General features: G+C 42.4%; 1 protein-coding gene across 1 annotated transcript in view; it reads right to left on the reverse strand.

Annotated features, from left to right (window-relative positions):
• Positions 1 to 17,622, reverse strand: part of map3k5 (mitogen-activated protein kinase kinase kinase 5) — a 60,469-nt gene that overhangs the window by 5,825 nt on the left and 37,022 nt on the right. The window contains exons 9-23 of the mRNA XM_069715442.1: positions 16,541 to 16,700; positions 15,449 to 15,602; positions 15,213 to 15,320; positions 14,292 to 14,344; positions 12,619 to 12,714; positions 10,091 to 10,172; positions 8,230 to 8,363; positions 6,781 to 6,908; positions 6,527 to 6,663; positions 5,908 to 6,013; positions 4,502 to 4,659; positions 2,139 to 2,316; positions 1,312 to 1,329; positions 814 to 991; positions 26 to 194 (exon numbers count right to left, since the gene is read on the reverse strand). Of these exons, the coding sequence (XP_069571543.1) occupies positions 26 to 194; positions 814 to 991; positions 1,312 to 1,329; positions 2,139 to 2,316; positions 4,502 to 4,659; positions 5,908 to 6,013; positions 6,527 to 6,663; positions 6,781 to 6,908; positions 8,230 to 8,363; positions 10,091 to 10,172; positions 12,619 to 12,714; positions 14,292 to 14,344; positions 15,213 to 15,320; positions 15,449 to 15,602; positions 16,541 to 16,700 (1,859 nt within the window). The remainder of the gene's footprint in view (positions 1 to 25; positions 195 to 813; positions 992 to 1,311; positions 1,330 to 2,138; positions 2,317 to 4,501; positions 4,660 to 5,907; positions 6,014 to 6,526; positions 6,664 to 6,780; positions 6,909 to 8,229; positions 8,364 to 10,090; positions 10,173 to 12,618; positions 12,715 to 14,291; positions 14,345 to 15,212; positions 15,321 to 15,448; positions 15,603 to 16,540; positions 16,701 to 17,622) is intronic.

Genomic DNA, 17,622 nt, shown 5'->3' on the forward strand with positions numbered 1-17,622 from the left:
CCCCGTTTTTTTCCCCCGTTCCCACCTGCGTGATGGCGTCCATCAGGTTGGCCACCACCTTGTCCTGGTCCTCGGTCAGGATGTGGTGCAGCGTGGCTCGCCTCTCGCTGTCCTTCCGGAGCATAAAGAAGCCAGAGTCCTTCTCATCGGGAGACGGAGGGGCGCTGTGGTCCTCGAAGTTCTCCACTGGGATGCTGAGCAGGAAAAAAAAAAAAAAAAAATCAAAATTTTGGATTTAAAAGTTTGAAGTTGGTAGTCTCTGACTGTTGAGGTCAGGTCTAATTGAATGATGTGTTCTTTCTTTCTTTGTCTTTTGCAAACAAAAACATGACTACAAAGCTGAGTGTTTTGCATGTGCAAGTTTCATGTACATTTGACTTGCTAATACTGAAGTTTCGAGCTCTAAAGAGCAGTGCAAACAATAACTGCAGCTTAGTGGTGCTTCAATAATTATTTTTAAAACAAATTTGAAATAGAAAACGTTCCCATTGAAAGGCAGTCTGTCTGTAACTGACCGCTTTAGGGTTTTAATTTTTCTTTTTCTTTGACAGCTCAAACATGTTGCCTTATTTTGATATTTAAACTGTTTAAATTGGAGCCGTTTCTAAACAGTCGACCATCTTGTGACACAAACACTCTGAGCTTCACATACTGTAGACAACTGGCTCAGTGTAAATCAATACTACAACCATGAGGTGATAAATACAACAACTGTATGAAGTCAAGCTAACACAAAGCAAGATGTTTAAGTAAATGGCCTCTGTGACCCCCTTTCACTTCGACAAAACCCCGTCAAGGTGGCAGTCGTTGTACCTGAGGAAGAGCGACCGGGGCCCCTTGACGTCCCGCTCGCTGTAGCACTTGACGCTGGGCTTGAAGATGAAGGGGTTGGTGTTGAGGTCGTTGTCAGGGGAGACGGAGCCGTACTCGCTGCTGCTGCTGGTGTCCTCCACCACCACCGGCACCGGCAGGGAGATGCTGCGGAGGTACTCTGAGGGACACAGCGAACGCAAGGTAAAGCGTTGTTTAAGGACTACTGGCTTCCTTCCTCTGATGCATCTGGCAGGAAATTACCGTCATGAATAACTTATGAAACGGAATCTAAAGACATCTTGCTGTGTACAGTCTGTTTAGAGTTCCTTGGCAGAGGCCGAGTAATACAAGGTAGGAGGAAGATAATAAACTGTAGCCTGAATACTCCTCAGCAAAGCATGCAGATGTTTCATGGAACTGGCATGCAGTTCATGAAGTCGTCCCACTCGTGGTGCAAAAAAAATAAAGAGAAGAGGTGTAGATAGCAAAATGACTCACCTGACCCCGGTGATAGAGCTGCAGTGGAAAAACAGAAAATATGTGTCAGCAATTAAAAACTACAACAAAACAGAGCAGGATTTCCATGTAAGACTGGCAGGAGAACATTTCCCAGCATGCAGCGGGGCTCAAGCTGCAGAAGAGCAGGGGAACATGAGGGCATCGCTGCTGTGGGGTGGAAACGAGCAGAGAGACTCTTCCAGATATCCAGACACGGAAGAGGAGGAGGAGGAAGAGGAAGAGGATGTTGTCACAAAAGATAAAAAAACAGGCTGCACTATGAGGGCTTTACGAGATGTGGAGCTCCGAATAATAAACTCCGGTCTCGGTTCATCTAAAGGAGACTCAACGTGACATTTCAGAAATAAAGTAACTTAGTTTTACTGTGAACGGACGATCTTTCAGATACAACTGTTGTTCAGGTATATATATATATATATATATATATATATATATATATATATATATACAAAGATGAGACTGTTGGGAAGATCATCATTAAAAAGTAAAACATTTAATTATTATTATTATTATTATTTTTTTTAAATTGAAACATATTAACTGAACACCCAACGAAAAATGTACTTCGTTGTCCTCCGCCGCGTCCGGAAACGTCAGCGAACACGTCCCAACTCGTTAACCTCGACGCTTATAAAAACAAATTCGGGTTTCGACGTCGTGGATACCACAAGGGGGCGCCGTTCACACGGACTCCCCTCGTGTCCGCGGTAAATACGACCCCCATATGAACTCAGCATTGGCGCCAAACAAAAAAAAAAAACAATACCGGGTTCAGAAGAAGGCTATCGACGGGAGCCGAAACCCACCGGTGAAGCTGCCCTTGCTCTTCTTCTTGCGGCTGGTGACGGTGAGGAACTCGTCGGTGAGCAGGTCGAGGGCGGTGGCCCGGCGGTCCGGGTCGGGCTCGAAGCAGCGCAGGATGAAGGCTTTGGCCTCCGGCGACATGGACTCCGGGATCTCGGGATGGATCTTGAACATACCCACCTGCAAGCGAACGACACACGCACACCGTCTTGAGCCTGAACTTCCAGATACAGGCGAGTCTGAAGTAATAAGTAACAAGTGAGTAAGGGTATAGACAAGCGTCTACGCAGTTTGACTATACGAGACGACGCTTCGGGCTCAGCTGTAGCTCGAGGCGGCAGTTGAGAGCAACAAAGACTGTCATTGGCATCAAGACGAACACGAGAAATTCCTGTTATTGATGTTGAGGAATGTTGATATAAGATTAGCGGGGAGATGCCGCTCCCATGAGACATTCCACAAGTATGAGTGAAGAGCCCAGCAGGACTGTTTAAAAGGACTCTACATGCCAGACGTGACACCGGATCTCCTTCAGATGATGATGATGATGATGATGGGATTGTACTTGCTTTGTTTCATAAATTCTCTGATCCCTGTCCAAAAAAAACAACCAAAAAAACCCAAACACAGACAACCTGTGAGCACATCCAAGTTTCTACTTTAATGTTTACTTTACTACGAGCTATATGAGGTACAGTAACATACGCCTCCTTGTTTGGATTCACACAGCCCTCTAATTAAAACGCATAATATGGAAAATTCCACGATTTTTTTTTTTTTGGGGGGGGGGCTTTGACAGGAGCTCTGTAATGCTTTCCAGACATTACTTAAACATCTCCACTGCCCTTAATGGGCCGCACATGGCTTCAGAACGATAATTCACTTTACATTTTTCCGTCCGGAGCAAACGTGCCGTGTAAACTGGGAAGATTTCAAACAGAGACACGTGCACGGCGGAGGACGAGGCGAGCCCGTGGAAAGGTTTCCGCTTCTCGCCGGGCTGCAAATGTTTGCTTATGCTCACACGAACCGTTCGTGCACGGACGGTGTTTGGAGTTTTCTGCCGGGCTCCGTCACGTTACAGGCTGCAGGTGCAGAACAGCTGACTTTGATGGTTTCGTTTCCATCGAAAAAGGGGAAGCGATGCGACACCTGCTGATTATTTCATTCGACGCCTTTTTAAAATGAGTATCTTTTTAAGGCAATGAATGAACTAACAAGTTCACATAAAGTGGATTTTAAAAGGTTTGGGCGGGTGGAGGAGGCTTTGCACGACGCTCCCTATGAAGCTGGTATAGTTTACATGTACGGGAGGTTTTCCGTAAACAGCCACGGGTCTGTGTGAGGTTTGACAAATGCTCCTGCCTGGTGCCATCGTGGAGGTCTGAAGGAGAAGCAGCCGTTTACAATTTGCAGCTTTAATCAGCCAATTAAAAAAAATACAACCTGAAACAAATTGCGGTGGTTGGAAAGGCCGTGCGGTGTCATGAGGTAGTGTTTTATTCCAGACGGCTGCACGGCCTCTCTCAATGCAAGTCCTCCTCCACAGCTCTTTGCTTTTGGTTTAATATTCATGTTATGTGAAAAGCAGCTGAGTCGGCTTCATTAACTAACCATGACTTTGCAGTCTGGAAATGGATTTTTTTTTTTGTTATAATATTTATTATTTTTCAGTGAATAGTTACGCAAAGGCTCAATAGGATCGCAATAATGGGAAAAAAAACTGAAAAAAAAAATCCCAATGATAATTACATAAGTGGAAAAGTATTAAGAAACAATAAGCATTTTCAGTGCGTTTTACTTAATTTTTTTTTTTATCTCGGCTTTAGATTAATTCTTGCATATTTTCTTGCATGATTTTGCAGGTTTTAGGGCCATTTCAGACCATTTCACTTTAACAGTATTGCAGGTCTGGCCTGTTGTCATGATTGACTGCTAACCATTAACAGCTGACTTCATGTCAACAGTCGTTTCCCTGGTAACGTACCGCAGTTACCTTCCTCAGAAATCGAAGAGACGGAGCATTTTGTCTGACCTCATTTTCATGCCAGAAAAAAAAAAACCTCAAGTTTCAGTGCACTGAATGCAAAAGGATGATGTGGTTTCTTTTATGCATAACGCTGGGTATGGTAACAACAGGAAGTTGATGGTCAACTCTTTTAAGTTAACGCAACCTTAAAAAAAAAAAATTAGCACACATTAGACACTTCACTTTATCAAGTGATCGCAATCACCAGCTCTCAAACTATCGGTTTTCTTGACAAGACACAAGAAGGTGGAAGATGTGGCTTTAAAAACAGCTGCTAATCAACTCGCCACACCCTGCTGTCTAAAAATAGACTCGTTACCTGCTAATGTCTCTCACCTTGAACATGGCAGCTTGTGGTTCTCCCAGTTCATAGAAAGGTGGTTTACCGGTGGCCATCTCTATGATGGTGCAGCCCAGAGACCAGATGTCCGCCGGTTTGCCGTATCCCCGAGGACCCTTGTCTATGATTTCAGGAGCCATGTATTGCAATGTGCCTGAAAAACAACACATAAAAAAAACACCAAGAAAACATAAAAAAAATACTGGCACAAAACCCTCGTAGAAAAGCAAACTTCTTTGTAGTGATTAAATGAACAAAATTAACAAATGTCAACATGTTGATGGTGGGCGGATTCTGCAAATAGTGAAGATACCCAGATGAGCTGTCTGCTGCTGCTTCCTGTCTTTATGCAGTGCAAAGCTAACTGGCTGTAGTGATAAGATTTATCCATCCGGACATGAAGGTGGTGTCAGTCTTCACAACTAACTCTTGTGCAGAAAGAAAAAGCTAACTCTGGATTAACTACGTGCAGTTAACACATGTCAATGATTTGTCGAACCTGCCTTCTGTTGCACTTTTGTAAATAATGATCAAATCAGCTTTGCAGATAATCTTTCCTGCAAGTGCGTCTACAAAACCGCTAAAAATAACTTCCGCCTGCATTTCGTGTGTGCAAAGTGCACTTGAATAAATATTCAAGGTACAAAGTGTGCGATAGGTAAACATCTCCTCACCTGCTTGTGAATGGACTGATGTAAATGGCAAAAATAGCTTGAATAAGACCTAATTTTAAGTTACCTCTGCCTCTAGGTGATGACACAATTCCTGCGAGTGACCAATCAGGTTACAGGAGCTTCACCAGGCTTAAGGCCTCATGCCAGCAAAGAGTCTCAGGGTTGCCAGTTAATCACAGCTGAGTCCAAAGTAACAATCTTCAGATCCCCTCTGAAAGGACTCTTTTGTTCTAATAATAGCCCACCGGCTGCTTTTCTTGCTCGAGCACTGAGCTAAAAATGGACAGTGACACATTTATAGCAGGCGTGGGCTTTAAAAAAAAAAAAAAAAAAAAAAAAAAAGGAGTAGCCCAGTTTCCTGAAAGAGCTCCACCGTTCAGGGTAAGTCCCTGTCTGCACCAATCAGCTGACATGACGGGGCCCCAGACCCGCCACGGTCTGACCGCAGCCTGGGGCTGAACCAGGCGTCTGTGAACAGTCAGCTATTCTCAGTGATGTCACCCACTGGCCGAGGACCCGAGACTGCTCTGAAAATAGTGTCAGCCAAAGACACAGCAGCTTCTGTCCGGGGTTTAACTCGACTTCTATTTATGGCCACTACAGAGCAGAGTTTAGTCTGAAGTTGTTTCAGGAAAAGGTTTATTCTGGGGCGTTTCAACAGACTTCTCTCCAGAGCCTGTTCAGATGTTTGTGTTGCATGAGAAGAGGAGACAGTGTCTGAGGCGTACCTGTGAACGTCTCAGTGCAGGGGTTGATCCCAGCCAACCTCTTGGATGTGCCAAAATCGGATATCTTCAGGACGCCGCTGTAGGTGTTGATGAGGACGTTATCGCCCTGCGGAGTGAAAAAAAGAAAAGAAGAAGCCGATGAGAACACATCCACCCGCTGCCATACCTGATGATCACGATGGCTCGGCCCAGTCAAAACAAAGTGATTAACATCCACTAATGACGCTTACATGACCGAGCTGTCAAATGAGGTGGAGGTATAGGGACGGGCTGCTGACCCTAATGAGCGTCTGTGATGGGGACGTTATCAGTGTTGTTTGTTATAACACAGATAAAACAGGTCTTACTTAAGAGAAAGGGATTTCTGTCGGAGCCAATAAGCTCTGGAGAAAACCGCTGAAACGCTGTGGGCAGCTCTAGACAAATTAGACAAATCTAATTTCCTGTTTACCAAAAGTCGTTTTCCGAGTTTGAACGTGCGGTGAGGGATTTACCGCAAACTTTTAAAACAAAAAAAACTCTGCAGGCTATGAATCTTTTTTTTTTTTAATTTTTTTTTTTTACTGTGAAACTTCCTCTCGGTGCCAAAATATAAAAGAATATAAAAACTGCGAGTTACCTTGATGTCTCGGTGTGCGATCTGGTTGTCGTGCAGGTACTTGAGCCCCTCCAGGATCTGCCGCGTGTAGAAGCCGATGGTGGACTCGTTGTTTTTCAGCGGGCCCCACTTGGACCTCAGCAGCGCGGACAGGCTCCCTTGAACACGACGGGACAAAAGCGCAACAGCGATCAATACGACGCTCAATAAATACAGATGAGCAGCAGCGGACCGATTCGGCCTTCACATTCGGAGAGTCGCAGGCGCAGTCTCACCTCCTGGCACCTGCTCCATGAAGATCTTGATGAAGCCGTTCTCGCTGATGGAGCCGAGGTACTGGACGATGTTCTTGTGCTTTAAGTGCTTGTGGAGGGCGATCTCCTCGTGGAGCGGCTGAGAGTACCTGCATCGGAAAAAACAACCACCCGTTTAAAATGCAGAAAAGCTGAACACTTTCACCACCAGGAAGCAGGTCAGATACTGTGTGTAGATGGAGCTGGAAAAAGTACCAATGTAGGATGTTAAAGCACTAAAGGAGGTGAAGCACTGAGGACCTCTGAACTCTAAAAAAAATAAATACAGATAGTATGTTTCTCTTTTTTTAATCTCTCCACAGATTTTTCACAGTTTTGTTCACCTTTGTTGGGATTTGAAGGAGCTGAACTTTTGTTTTCGGTGAAGTTGGTTGCAATCATTCATATGTAAAAAAAAAAAAAAAAAAAAAAAAAAAGAGGAGGGCTTCCTATTTTAATTGAGTACTTATTGACAAATTAAATTTCATTTTAAATTTGTGGATTTTCAGATTTAAGATTGTGGGAGAATATTGCACTTGATATGTATACATATGTGTACATATGTTTTTTTTTTTTTTTTGGCAGAAGTATGTTAATGAGGATGTCATGTCACTGTCTTAAAACGCGTGAACACAGGAATCCAAAACTCGACAACAAAACACTGAACCAGTTAAAGACACGGGAATCCTGATATCTGACCAGAAGAACACGTCCCTCTGAAATATGAAAGAATGCCTGCCAGCAATTTATATTCACATTCAGCTCTCTGCATGAATCACACCTTCGCTCTTTCTCGTCTTCTCCCCGTCTTGAGATTTCAGTCCACTCCTGAATTATTTACCCAGATTCTCCACATTCTTCGCAGCTGAGCGCCCCGCCGACTCGCTGATGTGATTAGCGGAAAGCATCGAGTCTGCGAGAAAGTCTCGTAGTCTTGAGATGAGTAGGTGGAACCGCGAAGGAGACGAGCGTTTTTTTTGTTGTTGAGCGGAGACAGTGATGGAAATAAAAAAAACAAAAAAAAATAAAAAAAAGGCAGAGGGTGGGAGTTTGGCTTCACAGCTCTCCACTAACCAGCCACTCAAACTGAATATCAGAAAGCACCGGGGGACACTGCTGATCTCTCTCAGCGGGACAAAAAGCAGCACTTTTCTGAATGATGCTCGACGGCATTAACGGCTCGGACGCTTGTTGACATGGAGGCTGGGATTCAGTCTGTGTACTGTACGACCAACTGATAATAAATGTCCCAAAGATGGATTCAAATCAAAACTTTATCCACGTCAGTCTGCCGGTTAGACTGTTAAATATTCTGTACATGAATAAGCGGAGCGAGACGAGTGCTTACATCACATGACTTCTTCTGTGGTAACGACAGTGTGAAACTTTGCAGAGTGACAAAAAGAAAAGAAAAAGAGCCCTCTGTCTGACCTGCTGTCTCTCTCTGGTATTTCCTTGATGGCCAGTCGGACCTGGTTGCTGAGGTCCCGGCCCGCGTACACCACACCAAACGTGCCTTTTCCCAGAACCACCCTCTCTCCGTGCTCATCGTACTCGTAGTCGTACTGCGGAGACAAAAGAAACACGCGCAGTCGTTTAAAAGTGATACACGGTACTCAATATTAAGACGTAACGGACATGATCAACGGTAGTAGTATTTAATCACAGATTAATGCAAACCGGATTCTCTGAAATCATCAATCTTATTGCATTTTGCTAATATAATCTAAAATAATATAATAATAAAGAAATCTGGGTTGTTATATAGACAACTTGAATCAATTTTTACATCCTTTAAGAACATCTCAAATCTAAATAGATTAAATCAAATAAAAATAGCTGTATTTTTTGTTTTTAAATTCAATAGATATAACATGTTTTCTTTGTATTGTTACACACAAAAAAAAATTCTTACATGTAATTGTCACCCTTAATAAAGACAAAAAGATGAAAAGTACAATAAAACAGTGATTCCATGTTTGTTTCTTTGTTTATTTACACCTTAAAATCCGTGTTAAGGTAAATCTGAACACATCCAAACCCACTTTATTCTGTGTTTTTTTGTACTGTGTTACTTTTCAATTCATTGCGGGATGAATGTTCTGCTGTTACTGAACCCATTTTGCTGCTGTTTTTCTTTCACCCGTTGCTCAAATCCAACTAATCAGCACTTCTTTTCTATCCATAAAAACCCGATTAGATCAGATCGCCTTAAACCGGTTACAACGACTCCTTGAGGATGAAACTTCAACAAGAGCTGCTCTGTTACAATATACTTTCTTTCTGAACCACGTGACTCATGTTTACAAGGAAGCAGACTCCAGTTTTAAGTTGTGTTGTTGGGAGACAGTTGAGCGTCCCTCCGTTCAGCTAACAGACACGTGTATAAACATCCCTCCGAGAGAAACCTGTTTGACATTTGATCCGTGTCATGCTGAGTCAAAGAGGGCACGGCGGCATTTTGCATAATTAGCTGTTCTTTCTCCTCGGGCTCTGCTGGGAAGACAGGTGAATGCAGCAGCAGGTGTCTGTTCTGCACTGTCAAAGCACACAAAGCAGACGAACCAAATCCAGGCTTTTTCCCAGCAGGTCGCTGCTCATTTCTGAGTGTTTGCAGCTGAGATTTGATCCACTTACTTCCCTTTTTACTGTGCTGAACTGGATTACAAAAACCAAATGGAAAATCTGATAAAAAAATAAAAAATAAATAAAAGAGCAAATAAACGCACTGAAAAATCTGTTGTTCAATAAATAAATCATACATTCTGCATGAAAAACAGTCAGTAACAAAGAACATGTTGAAATATGTTTTTTTTGTCTTTGTTTTTCACCTTCAGCACTTCAATCTTTTTGATGGAGACAGCAAAAGCACATCATGTTTTCTGTGACATTACAGAAGCAGGCAAAGTGCTCTTTAGAAACAGAACAGGATGTTGCGAAACAATGAAAAGCAACAAACGCATACAATTTTTCTTGGTATCAATGCATTAAAAAAAGAGTTAAAATATTCTTGCAGATGTAGATTCAGGAAAAGTTATGTTTATGTATGTATTTCTGCCTCACTTGAGTCGCTCGTGGTAATTACAGGCTTCACAGAGAAGCCTGTGGAGTATAAACATGTTTAAAACCCACACGGACTATTATTTTAGTCCAAGAAATGACAGCTGAGGTTGAAATGTGCCACGAGCCCAAAAAAAACCAAACACAAACAAAACCACTTCAGAAAAACATTCCGATAAAAGCAAAGTTTTGAAGGCTGACAGCGAATGAAAACAGACTTCAGTCGTCTCACCTCTAAGGCATCTGTGTCACAGTCACCTTCCTCGGGACCTTTCCAGGCTTCTTCGGCTATGCTGTTTACCAGATCACAGAATCTGCCGAAGGAAAGTCGGGTCAGGATACAGATAACAGACAGCATGTATGTACACACAGCTTCATGAGGGCAGTTCAAACTGTACAACACGCTCTGTAACTATGAGGACAGTGACAGTTTGTTTGAACTTTCACCACATTCGATTTTAACTTCAAAAATGACGATTTATACGTAATACACATAAAATACAGGAAAGGGGGCGGTAGAGGTAAAAACAACAACAACAACAACAAAAAAGACTAAAATATAAAAAAATAATAACTAAGAGTTGAGAGTTATTGGTGGAAGTATTCATAGAGAATTTGATTTGATGAATTTGATTGGCCAATATTGGCCTATCAGACGTATCTGCAGTAACGCACATGTTTGCGTGAAAACAGAACATAATGCAGAACAAGAGAAGTCCTGCCCCGACTGATGAGTTTTAATTAAAGATTTGACGACATTTAAAAGAACCGCACCAGTTGTTCTGCATGTCGGAGCCTATTTAGGACTTGAAGACGCAAATATTACTGTTGTTGTGAAGTAATGCAGCAGTGGAGCCTTTTAAAAATCTTACGCCACAACAATTTATGTAATGAATGACTTGATGGATTAGACTAGAGTGTGTTGAGTATCAATTTGTTATTGTTCACATAAAAGCAGCTTCATCCGCTGGCTGGGTGGAGCTCAGCTATGTGAATAAATGTTACAGTGTCCGAAAAATACACGAGCCGCTCTTGGACACTTTCATTTCGTCAAAGTGGCTCCCAGAGAAAAAAAAAAAAAAAAAAAAAAGGTGGCGACCCCTGGATTAGACAACATAATCAATTTGTGGTCGATCGTTTAAAACCCGCGCACACATGTTTTTCTTATATTCCTTGATCCAACGGATAACCTCAGTAAATAGAGACATTTTTAAATCATTAAGGTCTAAAATGATTGAAAAGTCCTTTAACGTTTTGTCGGAGGTCCATTTGATACGTATTGGGTTCGAGCGGTGTCGGTGAGCTGCTGTCCTCCTCCAGACGAGGTTACAAACTTGTTTACATGCACACCTCCCACACGAATACATACGTACGGTGACCTTTAGAAGTCTCACCGCACACAAGCTGTGAATTAGCAGGTCGCCCCGTCGCGCTGTCACACGGCACGGCCGCAGGTGTCCGAGCGGCGGCACCACGTGCGCTCGGGCGCGCGCCAATCAAACATACGCAGCGCGGGCGGGATCGGACCGGGTCTCTTCCTCTTTCTATACCGCCTTACATCTACTACTTCTTTCCCTCCTTCTCCCTCTCCCACTTCGTCACTCCTGCTCAAATGAAAGCAGCATCGCAACAACAGACGGCGTGACTCACTGACCGTCACACTCCAGATAATGGAACTGCAAGTGCTCGGGAGGCTCAGATGTGAGAGTCACAAGGCTGAACGCTCGGTGTTTCGTTCAGCGGCGTCGAAAAAGAAACGAGGTGTGCTCGCGGTGACGGGAACGTGGCTGACAAGAGGGCTCGAACCGCTGGAGGAAATGTTGTCCGACACCGATCTTCACGGCCCGAAGTCATCAGGAAACTCACGTTTATTCAGTAGCGAGCAGGTTTTAAGGAATTAAAAAGTCTTCTCGTGAGGAAAGGTTGCGTATTAATCATAGTGTTGAACTTGCACCCAAAAAAAAAAAAAAATATGCAGGTCACTTTGGACAAAAGGAATGAGATGTTGAAATATTAGTACCGCCATCTCCTTTGTAAACACGTTCAAAAGTCGTACTTTAATGGCTTCACCGACAAAATGTACTCGTACTTGATGGATTTTAGGTTGCGAAACACTCCTTCATCTCTTCCTTTTGTTGATAAGGCAGTTATAAATAATTAACAAGTTGTTAATAAATGTATTTGGGTCTGCAGCCATTCTCATTAATGGTTCGTATGCGACTTGTAAAGCTTTTGTTGATGATATATAAACAATTAATAAACCCATTGCTTCCAATTTACAGACCCTCTATATAAAGCGTGCCTTGTCGCAAAGTGGTACAACATGAGGTCTTAATTAACTGCAGTTACAGTTTAAATAATGTAATGTAATGTAACACTCATTCAGAAAAACAGCAATACTGTGAAAGTCAAACTCAATGCCATCAGCCTCAGTGAACTTTGTTAGCACGTTAGCATGCGGTCAGCATGATTATTCATGAATCAGCAAGTTTAATAACCATATAAGACACATTTAAATCCTTTTTTTTTTTTTCCAGACATCATGCTGAGATGAACAAATCCGTGCCCTGATTTCAAGCTAATTTGGGGCTAATAAATGTTAAAAAAAAAAGGAATATTGATTGAGAATCATTTGAGAGGGCGGTCCTGCAACTGCGATCACATTAATGGGGTGTTTAATATGTTACCCGGCTCCTAAAAATCTCAAGACATTCATCACACAACAGGTGCAACGAGAGAAACAGGACAAGACGGACCGACCTTTTGCAGTGCATCTCGGTACAGAAGTAGATCTGGAAGTCCTCGGCATTGTGAAGGACGTAGAGAAAGGCACTGCGTTCGTCAAACTTGGAGATGCTGAGGAGAAACCGTGCAAAAGTTAGTTGTGTGGTAACATCGTGACCCGGAACGCATCGAGCCTTTCACCGGACTCACGCGACACGCGCGGGACGTGCGCGCGTGTCGTAACCGCGACGCGTCTCATCTACAGAACAAAATCGGCATCTGACACAAACGCAAGAGTTGTTTTGCCAAACCGTCAAATTCGCATGATGCTGCTGAATTTGGGCACAAAAGCTGGAACGGCGGGATGAGCGAGCGCTCGTCCGTGGGCGCCACCGAGGCCGCAGCCGCCGAGCCACACAAACGGTGTGCCGTGTGTGTGTGGTCGTATTGGAGCTGGAAGAGATGCCATTGTGTCCCGCTGACTGTCTGCAGGCTGAGTGGGCACAGAGAAAGAGTCGTTCCCTAGCAACATGCGAGCGCAGCCCTTCGCTTCTCTCCGGTCTGACACTGAATTCCTTTGAGGACCGTGGAAAAATAGGCTCAGAGCAAGACATCGTGAAAGCAAGAAATCATTGCGTTTGTTTAACTCACACTCTTATGTTTGATGTCTTTAATGTCGCAAAGGAAGGTCTTTAAAATCTAATTTTGTATGCATTTCAAACATAATACATATATTTCTGGTACATATGTATATCTTAAGAATAATGTGCGGATGTATTTAGGATGTTTTTATTCTTGGTTAGACTTTTTCGTTTTTTTTATCATTTGGATATTTTACTCCTCTTGTGGTGTAATCCAGCAGTAGAAACAAGACACTGGGAGTGAAATTAGGGTATGACAAGCAGCATAGGTCTCTAGCCAATCACAAACCAGGGATTTAGAGTTCAAGGTTTGCTTCTGAAAGGCATAGTTTGACATTTTGGAAAAATGTTCTTCGTAGCCTGGAGGTTGGAGCGCCGCAGTGATTCCTTAGAGTCAGAGCTGACTGCCAGACAAGGTCATGGTCACAAAAAGACTCCGGGAGATCTCCCCCTTCCTTTGCTTTCTATTCCTCTATATTATTCTCATGACATGTAATATTAAAACGTGCATTTGGGTCACTCATTTATTTGTTCACAATCAGCACCACTATCATTGTGGACACTACATTGTAAAAAATAATGCCGTATTAATGAAATAGAAGTGGCCACTGCCTTAAAATCTGAACTGAACTGGCACAGAATGATCTATAACACTTGTTATAACAATAATAATAATAATGTTAATCATAATAAATTTAAAAAAAACTTCAGTCAATAAATTACACAACCAAGAGCTGCCAGTTAAGCTCGACTTTCTGCTTGTTTGTTTTTAAGAAAGTAGTTTCACATGCTATGCACTATGCTGACAAAGCATTTTATCCATTGCTGAAATGTTACATGTCACTGATCCTGGTTTTACTTTGACCAATCACAGATCACAGATCAAACCAGGAGCAGAATTATACAGAAACACGACCATGTTCCAGACGGAAACTCACTGTGTTGCTTTTCACACAGCTTTTTAAAAAAGACTGTAGACTTGAAAAGACTTGAGACATATGACTCTTCCTCGGTCTAAGAAGACTTGAGACTTGTATTAGTTTTGCATTGAAGGCGGCTGACGCTCACCTGACGCCTCGTACAGACGTGGCGCTGAAGTTCCACTCGTGGAACCCCTTGTTCTGCAAGACAGACACGAAAACAAAACAAACAAACAACATTATCATTACAAGTTAAATCAATGTGTCGCATTATGGCGTTGGCAGCAAAATAAGGAAAAACAAAATGGTTTTATAACACAATATTTAAATACTTGTTTTTGTAGCGTATGTAGAGCGTTTCCTCGGATCAATTACTGATGATTTTATTTATATACCATGCAGGTAAGCAATACTGTGCTACAACATGAGAAAATATACAGATGTAAAGAACTTCATTAGTTTATGAATCACAACATCTAATTAAAGGTGACAAACACAGAAAAGGTGAAATCATCACAACCCATCTTTTAATATCTGTAATACGTGATAAACATCTTTAGTTTAAACACCATCTAGTTTAACCATTACGATAATGTAAAGCATCAGTGCTGTTGCTATGACGACTTGCAGCACGGTATAGAGGACTGATTAAACGCTCTGAAACCAGCTCAAACCATGTGTGAGTGTAGAAATGTGTGATTTTTTTTTTTTTAATGATTTAATGTCCATCAGCTGATCAGAGACAAGTGTTTTTTTCTTCTCTGTGGCTACGATATGATTTCCATCATCTCCACATCCACCTTTTCGTCCTACTGAAAGACGTCACCAAACAGTTTCACGTGTATCTTAGCAACATTTTACACCAAAACACTCTGACTCAACACATTTAGCTGTCAGTTTGTTCACTCAAAATAGTGACCAAACCCAACCCAAGCATGGAGGTTATTATCTTTATACTTACCTAAAGGCATTAAGGATCTTCTTCGAGGAATATCAAGTATTATCTAAACAAAAGTGTTGAATTTTAAAGGTCATAGATGGAGCATATACTGTAAATAATGACACCCACCTTGTCATCAGGAGCAACATGCCAGATAGACACCGTGTTGTCATCCACGTCTTTGTTTATGGACAAATATGAAGGCTGGTACACTTTAGTGGGCTCCAATATCAACACCTGCAGAAGGGATACATGAACAGTATTTTTAACAGTGAAAACAGTGAAAGTTTTGTGGCCTTTGCCTTTTTGTTTGCACATATTGAATCTCGGCTGTTTTATCTGTGGCCTTGGCCGGAGTCACTTACAGGGAATCGGACTGAGGAGACGTCTTTTTTGGTCGCCTCCACCAGGAAATCCATCCAGAAGTCCACCAGCTCCTGTTTGGGCGCTGGCTGCTCCGTGCAGGGCTTTTTGAAGTGCTGGTAAATCAGAATGGTCTCCACCAGCGAGCGCAGATACCTGAAACCGACCAGAGGTACAAAAACAAGGAAGAACAACCCTTTAAGAAAGTCGCAAAGAAAATATTTATTCAACCACTTCTCGCCAGATGGAAGATGATCTGCATTCATATTCTACAGATTTAAAGCCACGAGCTCAGTTCGAGAAAGATCAACAAAAACAAACAACAGCATTTCAATTGTGTTTCCATGCTGGGAGACATTTTGCTCTGTGACATTAATGGAAATTTGATGAGTTTTCACAGCACTAACACAAATAAATAACAGCATGGTTTTATGCACTGAAAAAAAAAAAAAAAAAAAAAAATCCCCCCTCAACATGTTGTAGTTCTGATACAGTCTCAGAAAATGTTAGTGAAAAGTCTGAAATTATGTCCTGCAGACATCTGTTTCTCCACCATGAGAGGATTATGTGAGAATTTGAATGTGCTGCTCACATTAAAATGTTAAAAGGATAATGTTCAGTAGTTGAGTGAGTGGATTACTGACAATATTTCTTTATGTTTAGTCACCTATACTAACTTCTGAACCATTTTAATGTAAAGGAAAAAAAGTCAAATTAGACACTTCACTGCTGTATTTCCTGTTGTGGAGAAGCATTTCTTTCATTTTCCCTCCACAGAACCAATTATTTGTATTGTTACACATTAAACACTCCACAAGATGTCACAACACTAAGCTGGTATATCCGTCGCGATCCGTGTAAAGATAGAAGTGCTGTTCAAATGAGCAAAGAGATTTTGATATTTTCTGTTCTCCAATAAGAAATACACCAAATGTGGCCACACACTATGGCCACAGATGGCCGCTGTGGTTTTTGAGGGAAAGCAGAGCACGCTTCAGATCCCAACGACACACGAGCAGTTGGTGATGGAGGTGGAGAAAACATCTTTTTGGGGTTGTTTTTTTTTCGGCGTGCCAGTCGGAAGAAAGTCTCACCAGATGGGGGCTTTGAGTTTGAAGAGTTTCTCGGAGGCCTGGATGACCCGGGTGTTGTCGCAGGCCAGGATGCTGGCGCCCAAGAAAAAGCCCACATCCCAGTAACTCTGCAGCTTGTCCAGGCTGCCTTTCTTACCCAGCAGGCTGCTCAGCTTCACTCCTAGAAAACAACGCAGCAGGTACGTGAAAGTATTGTCTTTTATTGTCTGCCACAACAACAAGATAGCTGAGGAAAGATTACAGCACGAAAGAAGAAGCTCATATTCTCCTTGAATGTGTCACAACTTGCAGCCCACAGCAGGTTTTTATTTGGGTTGTTTTGCAGCCGAGCTGCTAGGGTAAGCTGCCACTACATGTTTTTGCACAGCCTGCTGCAGAAACCTGCCATTTGGAGAGGCAGTGGGGGTCGTAGGGATAAGCTCGGGGGTAAGCGGTGGTACAGAGGGACGGAGGGTGGGGTTAATTTTGGGAGCTGCAGGCCAATTCCCAGGACTGCCCTTTCTTTTTCTCACATTCCTGAGCTGCTCTGAGCCTCAGATTTCAGAGAATCAACAAAAAAGAATTGGAGCAAAGGCTTAGTTACATGATTGCCTGACAAAAACAAAAAGGGAAAGACTACTATAAATTATTACATTTTACTATATTACAGCAGCTAGAATAATAACATCACAACTACGATGTTAAAAAAAATATGAAAAGAGGTCCCCCTTTGCTCTACGGAGTTTCAAAGCTTCTTTCAGCTGATTGTTTTGGTTTGGTTATTGCTTTGGTTCGATAGTACTCTCGCTACACTCAGCTTGCAGGCTGCTGTTTTCCACCAACGAGCTCCAACAGCAAAACTGGATGCTACCTGCTCAGCACCAAATGTCAGACAGACACAGTTAGCAGCTGAAGTGACAGATATTTCCCTCCTAACGCGTTGGAGACCAAAACAGAGCCAAAAGAAAAGTGAATGCTCTACTTTTTGTTGTTGTTAAGTTGTTGTTAAGAGACATATTGTCACAGCTGATATGTTGAGCATATTAGACAAACTGTTGCTAACGTTTACAACAAGAACAGACACAAAACAACATTACCTCATA

This window comes from Brachyistius frenatus, unplaced genomic scaffold (genome assembly GCF_029030835.1).
Source record: "Brachyistius frenatus isolate BFR_SWC_R1_liver_20210118 unplaced genomic scaffold, ASM2903083v1 Contig_143, whole genome shotgun sequence".
Classification (NCBI taxonomy): domain Eukaryota; kingdom Metazoa; phylum Chordata; class Actinopteri; family Embiotocidae; genus Brachyistius; species Brachyistius frenatus.